The sequence below is a fragment of the Rutilus rutilus genome (genome assembly GCF_951802725.1).
Source record: "Rutilus rutilus genome assembly, chromosome: 15".
Classification (NCBI taxonomy): domain Eukaryota; kingdom Metazoa; phylum Chordata; class Actinopteri; order Cypriniformes; family Leuciscidae; genus Rutilus; species Rutilus rutilus.
In genome coordinates this window covers 20306581-20319699 of record NC_140220.1, presented here as the reverse complement: position 1 = coordinate 20319699, position 13119 = coordinate 20306581, and the positions used below count along the sequence as shown (strand labels likewise).

Genomic DNA, 13119 nt, shown 5'->3' with positions numbered 1-13119 from the left:
TCGCCCAGCCCAAGGGGACTGGGAAGACTGACATCTTCTTCAGCACAAAAATTGCCTGGAAATGAAGGTTGTATATCTGGCTCTCGGGTACTTCCTCCCAGACCTGAGGTGTTACCATGTGTTAGTGCTGACAGACAACACATCAGTGGTCTCTTGCATAAATCACTTGGGCAGACTGCATTCTCTCCCCCTTTTCAGGTTGAATTAAATTGAATGAGGCATTTATATAGCGCTTTCATATGTACTACTGTACACCCAAAGAGCTGTACAATCATGTCAGGGGATCTCTCCTCAACCACCACCAGTGTGCAGCATCCACTTGGATGATGCGACGGCAGCCACAGTACAACAACGCCAGTGCGCTCACCACACACCAGCTGTAGGTGGAGAGGAGAGAGAGTGATAGAGCCAATTTAGTGGATGGGGATTATTAGGAGGCCATGATTGGCAAGGGCCAATGGGTGGAATGTGGCCAAGACACTGGAGTTACACCCCTACTCTTTACAAGAAGTGCCATGGGATTTTTAATGACCACAGAGAGTCAGGACCTCGGTTTTACGTCTCATCCGAAGGACAGTGCTCTTTGACAGTATAGTGTCCCCATCACTATAATGGGGCGTTAGGATGGTGCAGCAGATCCTGGGCTCAAAGCAGAGAGCTCTCCCTGAGGGCACTCTACATTCTATGGCATTCGGATGTGATTGCAGACATCCTGTTGAGGCAGGGGCTCAGGCTCTGGGAATGGAGACTCCACCCCAAGGTGGTAGAATTAATTTGGCAAAGGCTCAACAAAGCGCAATTGGACCTGTTTGTCTCTGAGGAGAGGACCTACTGTCCCCTTTGGTTCGCCCTCACACCTCCAGCTCCATTAGGACTGTATGTCATGGTGCAGATGTTGCCGAGGATATGTTTGTATGTTTTTCCCGGATTGCTCTACTCCTGGGAGTTCTAGCCAGAGTTCAGCGGGATGGAGTTCCCCCCATTGCTAGGTACTCCATTCTTGCTGGCCTGAGTGTGGTTCTTGGACCTGATATCTTTCCTTTGTGCATTGGTTCTTGGACCTGATATCTTTCCTTTGTGCATTGGTTCTTGGACCTGATATCTCTCCTTGGATGCTCTACCTGGGATCTTCTTTCCCAGGCCTAAAGCACGATATTTCACCCCAGGCCCGAGATGTGGAAGCTGTTGGATGTTGGTACCAGCTCATAGATTCTGGTCTCTCAAGTTGGTTGTAGAAACGATTCTTAATGCTAGAGCTCCCTCCACAAGGAAACGTTATGCCCTAAAGTGGCATCTCTTTGAGTCATGGTGTGTGCAGCACCATCCTGACCCAGTCCACTGCCTGTTTTGGTTCAGTGTCATCCTATGCTTAATGTGTATGTGGCCACTACTTCTGCCTGCAACGACCACATCGATGGAGCCTCTGTGGGAGGCATCCCCTAATATCTAACTTGCTTTGTGGTGTCAGACAGCTGAGGCCTATCTGCAGACCGTGAGTTCTTTCCTGGGATCTTTCCATAGTCCTGGAAGGCTGATCAGAGGCTCCGTTTGAGCCCTTGGAGTCAGCCTTGGAGAAGATTCTGACTCTCATGGTGGCTCTGTTACTAGTTTTAACTTTGCTTAAAAGAGTCAGAGATTTGCAGGCCTTATCAGTTGCCCTGTCATGCCTTGATTTTACCCCTGGGGTGGTAAAAGTTATATTGCACCTGAGGCCAGGTCATACTCCAAAGTTGCCTTTTTTCACCTTCCGTCTGGTCGTCCTTCAAGATTTTCTCCCCTGTTGTTTGACTTTCCTGAACAAGAAATGCTTCCTCTCCTATGTCCAGTCATGGCCTTGAGGGTTTACGTTAACTGCTAAGGCTTGTGGCTTAAATTCGATCAATTACTGGTCTGTTTTGGAGGCCATGGCAGAGGTTCGCCCGTCTCCAAGTATCCTATTGCATTGATGATGCGATTTTTATTTTTTATTTTTTTATTTTTTTGGCTACGAGGTATACAGAAAGGCTTTGCCTCTAGGCATCAGAACCCACTCCACTTGGAGTGTGGCTTCCTCTAAGGCGCTAGCTAAAGCTGCGTCAAGACATTTGTGCTGCGGCAGGCTGATCCTCAGTGCACTTATTCATAATGTTTTATAGCTTGGATATGAATTTAACCTCAGGTCCTTCTTAGTTAATCCTTTTTCTGGCAATAAGGTTCATACATTTTTTTTTTTAATTCAAATAAATCACAACCTTATTGGTTGGTCATTTCTGACTTTGCTTATGAGGCTTGCAGCATACTTCGCGTAAAGCCTGAGAATGTCTTCCTTCAGACAATTCGAATCTGGTGATGTGCATTTCAGGCATCAATTTATGGTCTCTGTGATGTGCTGACCACGCCTGACCACGCTGTTGGCCAATAGAATTGACGTGTTTCCACGTGTGCTTCAGACATTGGCTCACGCTGGAGCGATCCCATAGCGCCAACATCATGACACAGTGGCTCTTTCCCCTCAAAGCGAACCGGGTTACATAATGTTACCTGAGAAGTTTTTCTGATCTCACATGCTATTTGTACACCTAGAGCTAAATTCACATGGACATCAACTCCAGTTTGGCTTAGTGCAGTGCAGAGATTTTTTCTTTGAAATCCTGTGAAATTCTGAATTTATCCATTTAAATTGTTGCAGAAACTATTCTGAACTATTCTAAAACTATTAGTTTTAATTGTGAATGCTGACTGTAAAATTTAGTTTTTGCTTATTTCAGTACGATCGATAGAGTTTAGCCATATCACTTCCCGGAAAATACTAACTAATTTAACTAACTCATTTCAGAAGTGTATGAGGGGACAGGCTTTTGCAACAAAACTAATCCAATTACTGTGAGAATGGAAGTTATGATACAATATTTAGATAAAGCATTGTGTCTTTGTCAGTAAGAAAAACAGACATCAAAATTGCCCAATGCTCCCAAAATTTCCAGTGTTTTCAGTGTTTATTTCTGTTATAATTGTTTTATTTGTTTTTTCTTGTTAAATTTGTGAGTTGTTTATGTTCAGGCAGAATTTCACAGAACTAAAGTGATTTGCTAGATCCATAATAACAGGCATTCAAGATCTAACAGTTTCCTGATTTGCCAAATTGAAATATGATTAAAATGATGGAATCATTTACATATTAATCACGTATTAATAGTGACATTCGATTAACAATTAACATTTGCATATCTCTTACAGTAACTAAGTAACACATAATTGATGATAAATAAATGAACCATTCACTTTATTAATTTGACTTTAAATTGGGATGACATTGTAATAAGACATATTTGGCATAATTGTGCCTGCACAACTTTCACAGGCTTATTTTGCTATTTATTGGTTTATGCTAATATTGATTACAACAAACATTAAATGAGTCAATTAGTATAATTAGGTTTTTACGTAATATTTTACCAAATTCAATATTCTACCTTCCTGCTGTAGTTTAGAGGCCAAACACTTAACAGCACATGCACGGAATTCTTTGTGAATTCGCCTAATTGTGTTTGTTTGTTTGTTTGTTGTTTCTTTGTTTAATTAAGATGAAGACACATACATATTATTACAGAGAGCGCATGACACAATGCATGAGTCAGAAGCAGTGTTTATCTTTCATAGTGTTGAATTATTTGGCCAGTTGTTGTTTTTTTTTCTTTCTTTTAAATTTCCTTCTTACTAAGCTATCACCCTTTTTTTTTCATTTTAGGGGCCCGTAGCTTAGCTGGGGGGCGTAGAATGTACGGTAGGTCTGAAAGGGCTCTTTTGTAATATACCTGTTGTACTTCATTTCACATCATTGTTTTGTCTACTTTCACATTATCTAGCAAAATTTATTATCTGTATCAAAAACCTTGGTTACACTTTATTTTAAGGTGCCCTAGTTACAGTATAATTATACAAATATGTACTGAGTAATTAACAACAACATGTACTTATTATATAATTAGGGTTAGTGGTTTAGTTTAGAGTTAGTTGCTTGTTATGAATACTTTACTTTTATTACTATAGTAAGTTTACACATAATATGTGCAACAGGGACACTGTAAAATAAAGTGTTTCCTGGCACCCATTTGAGGCAAATATTTACATTTCCAAATGTATTACATAAAGTAAAAATAAAATGACTTCAGTTTGTTTTATTTTATTCTTATATAACATCTTAGATGGTTTCTGACTGTGTTTATTGTTATTTATTTTTTGTTTTTGTTGCAGTGTATGATTTCTTATTTGAATTCACAGGGGATCGTGCATGATTACCGCATTAGTAATATAAATTAAACTGGATAACTTTTTTAATAAGTTAGTGATATAACTTCAGTGGTCCTCAGTAAAACGTGATATTATTATTTAGCTCAGTGGTTCCCAAACAGAGGGTGACAGAGGGAGTATGCAAACAAAATGCTGAGTTTTAGGGAACGGAATGAATGCCGTTCATTTAATTCTAAACCACATTAAAATAACATTAAAATAAAAGCCACAGCAGAACTGCAACACACAGCAGTGTTTATTAAACAAACTGCGGCTTTGAACGAATAGGGAGAGTCAATGATCCAATGACCCATTCATAAATACAGCCACTTGCTTTGTTACTGAATAAATGCATAACTTGATGGCTCACTTAAGACAGTGACTTCATTTGAAGAGTATCACTTGAGCAGTTTTTTATTTTAAATATTATTTATAAAGGTAAAAAATCCACTAAAAACAAATTAGGGGATAAATATTGTCCCGTAAAGGTGTGATTGCAGTCTAAGAGAGGAAGGGTATTAAATACCTTAGGGGGTACGCCACTCTAAAAAGTTTGGGAACCACTGGTTTAGCACATTTAGCTGATAATAAAAGGTTAAACCTTTTTAAAACAATATTTAAATGGAAAATGTTGTCAAATGTAATTCTAATAATTCAAGATTTACAATGTTTGCCCCAAATAATAGCTATAGAAGTGAAATCAGTTTTCTAAGCATCACTAATTACAGAAGAATAGGGTAGCTCTATCTGGGAATGTATTGTTATAAATTTATAATGATGTAAATAGTACAAAATGAAAAAAGTGAGTTTTCTGGAGTTTTCATTAGGTTGTCATGTGTGGAAGGATTTTAACCGATTGTAGTGATCGTAGTCATAATGACATCCACTCTGCATTCATGGGGGCATTGCCACTGTATGTATGTATGTATGTATGTTGAGAAAAAAAAAAATGGAGCCAACTCTAAATTCCGATCACCACTGAGAGATGAGGTGTGTGAACACATCCTCCACCTCCACAGGAGAAAGTGGAAATGACACTGGCTCTGATGGACTAGACATGACAAGAGAACTGCTCATCCCTCTCTCCATCCATGTAAATCTTTCAAGCCATCTTCATTCATTCATTCATTCACTCATCATATGTCTAATCCACCACACAAGCATCACTGAAATACGTAAACAAGTCTATTGGAGGCAATATATATATATATATCCAAGATGGTGGGATTATCCAAAGTGGGATTATAAATTATAAATTATAGATTATAAATTCACTACCCAAAAATTAAATCAAAATATTATATCATGTTTTTGAAATAAGTATTTTATGCTCACCAAGACTGCATTTATTTAATTAAATAAAGACAGAAATATCATGAAATATTATTTCAGTTTTAAAAAACAACTTTCTATTGTACCGTATTTTCCGCACTATAAGGCGCACTTAAAAGCCTTTAATTTTCTCAAAAAAACGACAGTGCGCCTTATAATCCGGAGCGCCTTATATATGGATCAATTGGTTAATTGCACCGCTTGCAGCATTACGGCTACCGTAGTCAGTAAACACTGCTTACTCACAGTCCCACACCACTTGTGTGTGTATAAAGACCCCAAAATGGCACCTTTCAAGAGACACGCTTACGACGCAGAGTTCAAGCTCAAGGCTGTCGGTCACGCAGTAGAATATGGGAATAGAGCAGCAGTGAGAGAATTCAACATTAATGAATCAATGGTACGGAAGTGGAGGAAGGAAGAAGATGACCTGCGCCAAGTAAAAAAGACTAAACAGAGTTTCCGAGGGAACAAAGCGAGATGGCCACAGTTAGAGGACAAACTCGAACAGTGGGTTGTTGAACAGAGAGCAGCAAGTAGAAGCGTCTCTACAGTCACTATTCGAATGAAGGCAACAGCGCTAGCACGGGACATGAACGTCGTTTTATGAAAAGACGTAATCTCTCCATCCGCACACGAACTACCGTCTCGCAGCAACTGCCAAAAGATTACCAAGAAAAGCTGGTCACTTTCCGCGTATACTGCAAAAAGAAGATCACTGAAAAGAAGATCCGGCCAGAGCACATCACCAACATGGACGAGGTTCCACTCACCTTTGATATTCCCGTGAACCGCACTGTGGAGAAAACGGGGACCAGTACGGTGTCTGTACGCACCACAGGGAATGAGAAGTCATCCTTCACTGTAGTTCTCGCCTGCCAGGCTAATGGCCAGAAACTTCCACCCATGGCTATTTTCAAGAGGAAGACCTTGCCAAAAGAAAACTTTCCAGCCGGCGTCATCATCAAAGCTAACCCGAAGGGATGGATGGATGAGGAAAAGATGAGTGAGTGGCTGAGAGAAATTTACGTCAAGAGACTGGGTGGCTTTTTCCACACAGCTCCGTCCCTATTGATCTATGACTCCATGTGCACCCATATCACCAATGCTGTCAAAAAACAAGTGAAGCAAACTAATTCGGAGCTTGCCGTCATTCCGGGTGGATTAACTAAAGAACTCCAGCCGCTAGATATTGGTGTCAACAGGGCGTTCAAAGCTAGACTGCGAGCTGCGTGGGAGCAGTGGATGACAGAAGGTGAACACACGTTCACCAAGACGGGGAGACAGCGCCGGGCAACTTACGCCACTATCTGCCAATGGATCGTGGATGCCTGGGCTGATATATCAGTCTCAACTGTGATCCGAGCTTTCACGAAGGCAGGAATAATCTCTGAACTGCCAGGCAACAGCAGCGACAATGACAAGAGGGAGCCGGGCAGGTTGGATGCCGTAGTCGCCCAACTGTTCTCAGAATTCGAGGGATTCGTGGACGGGGAATGAACTGAAAAAGTGAGCATGTAGTAACCTTTTACTATGTGTTTACTGAATTAGGGAAAAGTTCCCCTCCACGTTTGGGAGAAGAGTGAGCAATGAACTGAAAAAGTGAGCTTTACGTGTTATACGTAACTGAACAATGTTGAGTTATGCACTAACGTTTGATTTAGCGGTTTAGCGGTTTCTTTTACTACGTGTTTACTGAATTAGGGAAAAGTTCCCCTCCACGTTTGGGAGAAGAGTGAGCAAGGCTGGGAGATATTGTTAATATGCACATCAACGTTTGAACAACGTTACCATGGGAGTGAACGGAGTTGTCAGAACGCTTAATAAAGTTTGACTTTATCTGACTGTTTTGTTGACATTCCCTTTAGCACAGCTCCATCTAGTGGATGCATAACGCAAACCCAGTCAAACGTTTGACTGCAGTATCTTCTATTCTATGCGCCTTATAATCCGGTGCGCCCTATATATGAAAACAGTTCTAAAATAGGCCATTCATTGAAGGTGCGCCTTATAATCCGGTGCGCCTTATAGTGCGGAAAATACGGTAATATGTTTTATTTCCTTCAGAAATCATTCTAATATGCTTATTTTCTTTTCAAGAAACATTTATTATTATTATTGAATACATTTAAAAAAAATGTGGAAACCATTTTATTTTATTTCATTTCCAGTATTCTTTGACGAATAGAAAGACAAAAGAACGTCTCGGTACGTACTCGTAGTGAACACGAAAGGGAACATCTCGGTTACGTATGTAACCCTCGTTCCCTGAGTATGGAACGGAGACGTTACGTCGTGATGACGAATGGGGTTTCGCTTAGAAAGCCTCTCACCTTCAATGGCAAGAAAATGGCAGGGGTCTATGGAATTTGCATAGCGTAACTCCGCCCCACCTCGTGGGTAAATAAGGAAGTACGCTGGCAACATGCAGTTATGTTTTCTCGCTGAGGAGCCGAGACTGAACTCGGCGGTACAACGGAAGTGGCAGGGAGACGTAACGTCTCCGTTCCCTACTCAGGGAACGAGGATTACATACGTAACCGAGATGTTCCCTTTCGTGGTTACTACGAGTTACGTTGTGACGACGAATGGGGTCCCCAGTCTAATCACGCCACCTCGGCTGTCTTCCAGTGTCCTGCGTAAGTCTGAGCTCCCTGTCGTGATACTGGCATGGACGAAGGACTCCTACTTAACACAGGAATACCAAGGTACACTGGGAAGCATATCTCAGTGGAAATATGCAATTATTGCCTGCCCGAAGGGGGGGGGGGGGGGGGGGGGGGGGGGGGGGACTTACAGAATACATATTTGACCCGGAAGGGGGCTGCATATGGAAAAATATTGGGGTGTCCAGCCCGCAGAGTGGAATGTTTCAGCCCCAGGGGTGGTAAGGTGGCTTGCCAAGGGAAAGACACACGCTCAAGAGAGGCTTACAGTGGAAATACACATATGGGGGTCGCCCTGAGGGGGAACCATGCACATGGAGACACCTGGCCAACGCGAAAGCTGCCGGTGGCATAACTCTGGTGTTGACGTCAACAGCGCTGGAGGAACTCAGGGCTTCTCGGGGAGGCTCACCTGAGGAGAATATTGCACGTATCCAGTCCGCAGAGTGGAATGGCAAGTAAGCGAAGACACCTGAGCAGATCCTAGTATCGGCTGGTTGAAGCGAGTACATGAGAGGACACTGGCTCCACTCGGAGATTGTAGAATCTCGCGAATGTGTTAGGTGTCGCCCAGCCTGCAGCTCTGCAGATGTCTGTTAGCGAGGCCCTCTTGATGGAGGCCAAAGCAACCAGGAGCACTTCATTGACAGGAACTTAAGCTCACTGATTGCAGAGGCTCGAAGGGATCACTCTGCAGGGCAGTTAAAACCACTGAGAGGTCCCAAGAGGGTACAAGAGGAGGGCGAGGAGGATTCAGTCTCCTCGCTCTTTTCAGGAACCTGATGACCAGGTCATGCTTTCCCACGGACTTACCTTCACTGCGTTGTGATGCGCGGCGATAGCGGCAACATACACTTTCAGGGTGGAGGGAGACAGCCTTCGCTCCAACCCTTCTTGCAGGAAGGAAAGCACGACACTGATCGGGCATTTTCTGGGGTCTTCTCAGCTAGAAGAGCACCAGGTGACAAAGAGCTAGGTTCCACTTCAACACATAGGCATGTCTCGTGGATGATGCTCTAGCGGAAGTCAAGGTAGCCACCACCGTTGGTGGTAGGGTACTCAAACCTGCCTCGTCACACGAGGGGGTTCCAAAGATCGGGACGAGGGTGCCATAGGGTGCCCCGTCTCTGAGAAAGGAGGTCCTTCCTCAGAGGAATTGGCCAGGGAGGTGCCGTACTAGTTCGGAGAACCAGGTCCGGGTGGGCTAATGAGGCGCAACCAATATGACCTGCTCCTCGTCCTCCCTGATCTTGCACAGGGTCTGTGCAAGAAGGCTCACTGGGGGAAACGCATTCTTGCGGAGGCCCCGGGCCAGCTGTGTGCCAGTGCATCCGTGCTGAGCGTGCCTCGGTCAGGGAGTAAAACAGGCTGCAATGGGAAGAGTCGTGGGAGGCAAACAGATCTACCTGTGCGTCCCCGAACTGTTCCCAAATCAGCTGAACCGACTGGGGATGGAGTCTGAAGCCGTGAGAGCTCGTTGGCTGCACAGTTCAGGTCTCCCGGGATTTAAATAGCTCGAAGTGACCTCAGATGCTTCTGACTCCATAGGAGGAGGTGGCGGGCGAGTTGCGACATACGGCGGGAGCGTAGACCACCTTGTCGGTTGATGTACACTACTTTCGCGGTATTGTCTGATCGGACTAGTACGTGCTGGTTCTTGAGCAACGCATGGAAGCGGTGCAGAGTCAGACGTACCGCCAGCAACTCAAGGTAATTGACATGCCAAAGGCGCTGGGGTCCTGTCCAGGCAACAACATGCCTGAAAACTCATTGTAAGGGCACTCCGGCCCATAGAAAGCTGAGGAGTCTGAGAAGGTCTGACGGCAGGTCAGAGTAACTGGTATTTGGAGCGTGCCTTGTTGCCATGCCCACCTCGGGACTCGATCGCGAAGCCAGAGCTGAAGCGGTCTCATATGAAGTAATCCGAGCGGCGTTGCTGCGGCTGTGGATGCCATATGCCCCAGGAGCCTCTGAAATAACTTCAGTGGAACCGCACTCTTGCCCTAGAACGATCTCAGGCAAGTCAGCAGTGACTGCGTGCTCGCTCGTAAGCTGCGCGCACATGGTGACCGAGTCGATTTCCATACCGAGAAAAGAGATCCTCTGCACAGAGCAAAGTTTTACCCGAAGGCCTAGACGGGCTAGGTGCCGGAGCACGAGGTCCCTGTGTTCGCAAACCTGGTCTCGAGAGTGAGCTAGGATCAGCCAGTCATCGAGATAGTTCAAGATGTGAGCCCCCTGTTGCCATAGTGGCACAAGGGCTGCATCGACAACTTTCGTGAAGACACGAGGAGACATAAGCTGAGAAAACGAGTTCCCAGACCCCCTCACATCAACCTGGCTGAGCCCATTCCTGGACCACACATGTGGACATCACCTGGGCCAGGGATCACGCAGGTACCGATGTTGCCTATAGAGTGAGGTCCGTACAGTGCGCGGCGGATCGACCAGCCCGGACATGGGAGGCATAGCGTCCCTGCGTGGGGGTGTGGTCGAGTTTCCACGTTCTGTCAGTGTTGGCCACGCACCACGCCCAGGAACCAATCGTCCAGCCTACAGCGCTTGGGGGAGGGCGGCGCCACTCCAACCGATGCTTTCAGCTGCCCGGGAAAGCATGGCCGTCAGCTCTGGATCTGACTCGGCTCTTTTAGAGAGAGGAAAAAGCTCAGCAGGGTGCTGAAACGCCCAGGGAGAAGCAAACACACTGTCGGCAGATCACTGCACAGACCAGCAGAAGGCAATGTGATCTCGCTGGAACGCGCCGTTGCACCAACACACTGGAAAGCCGCTCGTCTCATAGAGTGAAGATAATTCAGAATGGCTTGTGGGAGTGAAGAAAACTCTTGGCTCCGAAGCGAAAACATAACTGCATGTTGCCAGCGTACTTCCTTATATACCCACGAGGTGGGGCGGAGTTACGCTATGCAAATTCCGCAGACCCATGGCATTTTCTTGCCATTGTCTCGTTTTATATTCTCGAAGGTGAGAGGCTTTCTAAGCGAAACCCCATTCGTCGTCACGACGTAACTCGTAGTGACCACGAAAGGGAACTACATTTAATTCAAATAGAAATCTATTGTAACATTTTAAATGTCTTTACTGTGACTTCTGATAAATTTAATGGGTCAATTTAATCATACTGATATTTGAGCATTATTATTTGAAAGTGGTAGTATACTATGATATTAGTATGCTAACTAGGGATGCTCCGATCAGGATTTTTATCTTATCTGCATCTGGGCCAAATTTTGTGTTGATATCTCAAAGCAATCAAAAGTTACGGGGTTCGTAAAAACCTCTCCAAACAAATGATCTGAGTGTTAATGAACAGAAGAACTACTTAGATGTGTAAATGCCACAAAACATAAAAATAAGTAATAAGATCCTGGTGGATGAGTGATGATCTTCCAGCGCTGTTTCAGCTGTGCGCTCCTATTTTACGGTAAATCCAGATCTGTCAATCAGGGGTGCGTTTCCCGAAAGCATCGTTAGCCAACTATGGTCGCAAGTTCCGTCGTTATCAGCATAGTTCAACGAGTCAGTGTTTCCTGAAACCATAGTTCGAACAAACATTCGCAAACAGCATCGCAAAGTTGTGTGGTTGGAACGACAGCTCTCGACCTGTGGTTAGAAGCAGAGTTTCTTGTTTGCATGACATGTGGACTCAATAAATCCTTATCTTGAGCCAAATAAGCAAGCTGACATTCAGTACAATCTATATCTTTTATTTAGAATACATACAAATGTCATTTACGTCTTTTAGTTTGTCAAGAGATTTAAAGCACCATTTTTGAAGAGTGCGCATATACGGACGTGCTCTAGTAAGAATGAGCCTATGATTGAATCTGGAAATAAAGCAAAATTACTGAGAAAAATGAGAATGTCATAATTTATAGCAAACCATCTAACATTAATTCGATCACAGACAGATTCATTAAAAGAAGTTATTACTCCAACACCTGCGTGACATCATTAACCAACGTGGTTGAACGACCAATTTGCGACAGTACAGTTTTGGGAAACAGTCGTGACTAGCTAGTTGATTTCTTCAACAATGCATCATACTATGGTAGTTAAGCCGTGAGTTATGTTGTTGTATGGGAAACACACCCGAGCGATCGATCCAGTCCAAACACGTTCCATCTGTAAAACAGTGTCCGAATGGTCTCAACACATCGTCCCTACCCAGTATACCCGAGATCCAGTTTCCATTGGTTGAACTTTCAAATGCCATTGGAAAACACTGCACCCTGATCGTGATGTGATCGAATCCCAGAAGTCCTATAGCCAAGCAGCATGTAATGTCACTCCGTTAGGATTTGCTCAAGATCTAAACATCATGTTATGTGTGTGGGCTTGTTTGAATTGAGACAACCTGCTCTAAATAAAGATTTACTATGGTTTACTAATGTTTCACGAAGTTACAAAGCAGAACGTGCCGCAAAAGCCTCATCTGCATACTATTTACATGCACGTCGGCCGCAACTTTTTACAGTTTCACGTTATCAAATTGTGAGGTCTGCCAAATGTAGTGATTACTGATCGAGTCACATATAAATATTTAATTTATATATTTATATTATAAATAAAATAGTTCAATCAAAACTACTTTGCCTGATATTTGTGTAGCATTAACAATCGCGCAACCAGCCTCGCTCCGTTCCCACGGCTCTCGGCCCCGCCCTGCTTGCCACAGTTGTCAATAGCTTTGAAATATGCTAATATCAAACTCTATTGAAAGGTTACAGGGATATGACCATGGTTTAGAGTTGTTGTGGGTTGCCATGATGTTAGACGGTGAACCATGAAGTAACAACTGTCAGCTGTTTACATTTGTCAACATTTTGTCAAA

The 13119-nt window shown here is 43.9% G+C and overlaps 1 protein-coding gene across 1 annotated transcript in view; it reads left to right on the top strand.

Annotated features, from left to right (window-relative positions):
* Positions 1-3731: 3731 nt before the first annotated feature.
* The window catches only part of LOC311304390 (disks large-associated protein 2), a 30509-nt gene continuing 21121 nt past the window's right edge, over positions 3732-13119 (top strand). The window contains exon 1 of the mRNA XM_084431360.1: positions 3732-3763. Coding sequence (XP_084287486.1) covers positions 3757-3763 — 7 coding nt within the window. The 5' untranslated portion in view covers positions 3732-3756. The remainder of the gene's footprint in view (positions 3764-13119) is intronic.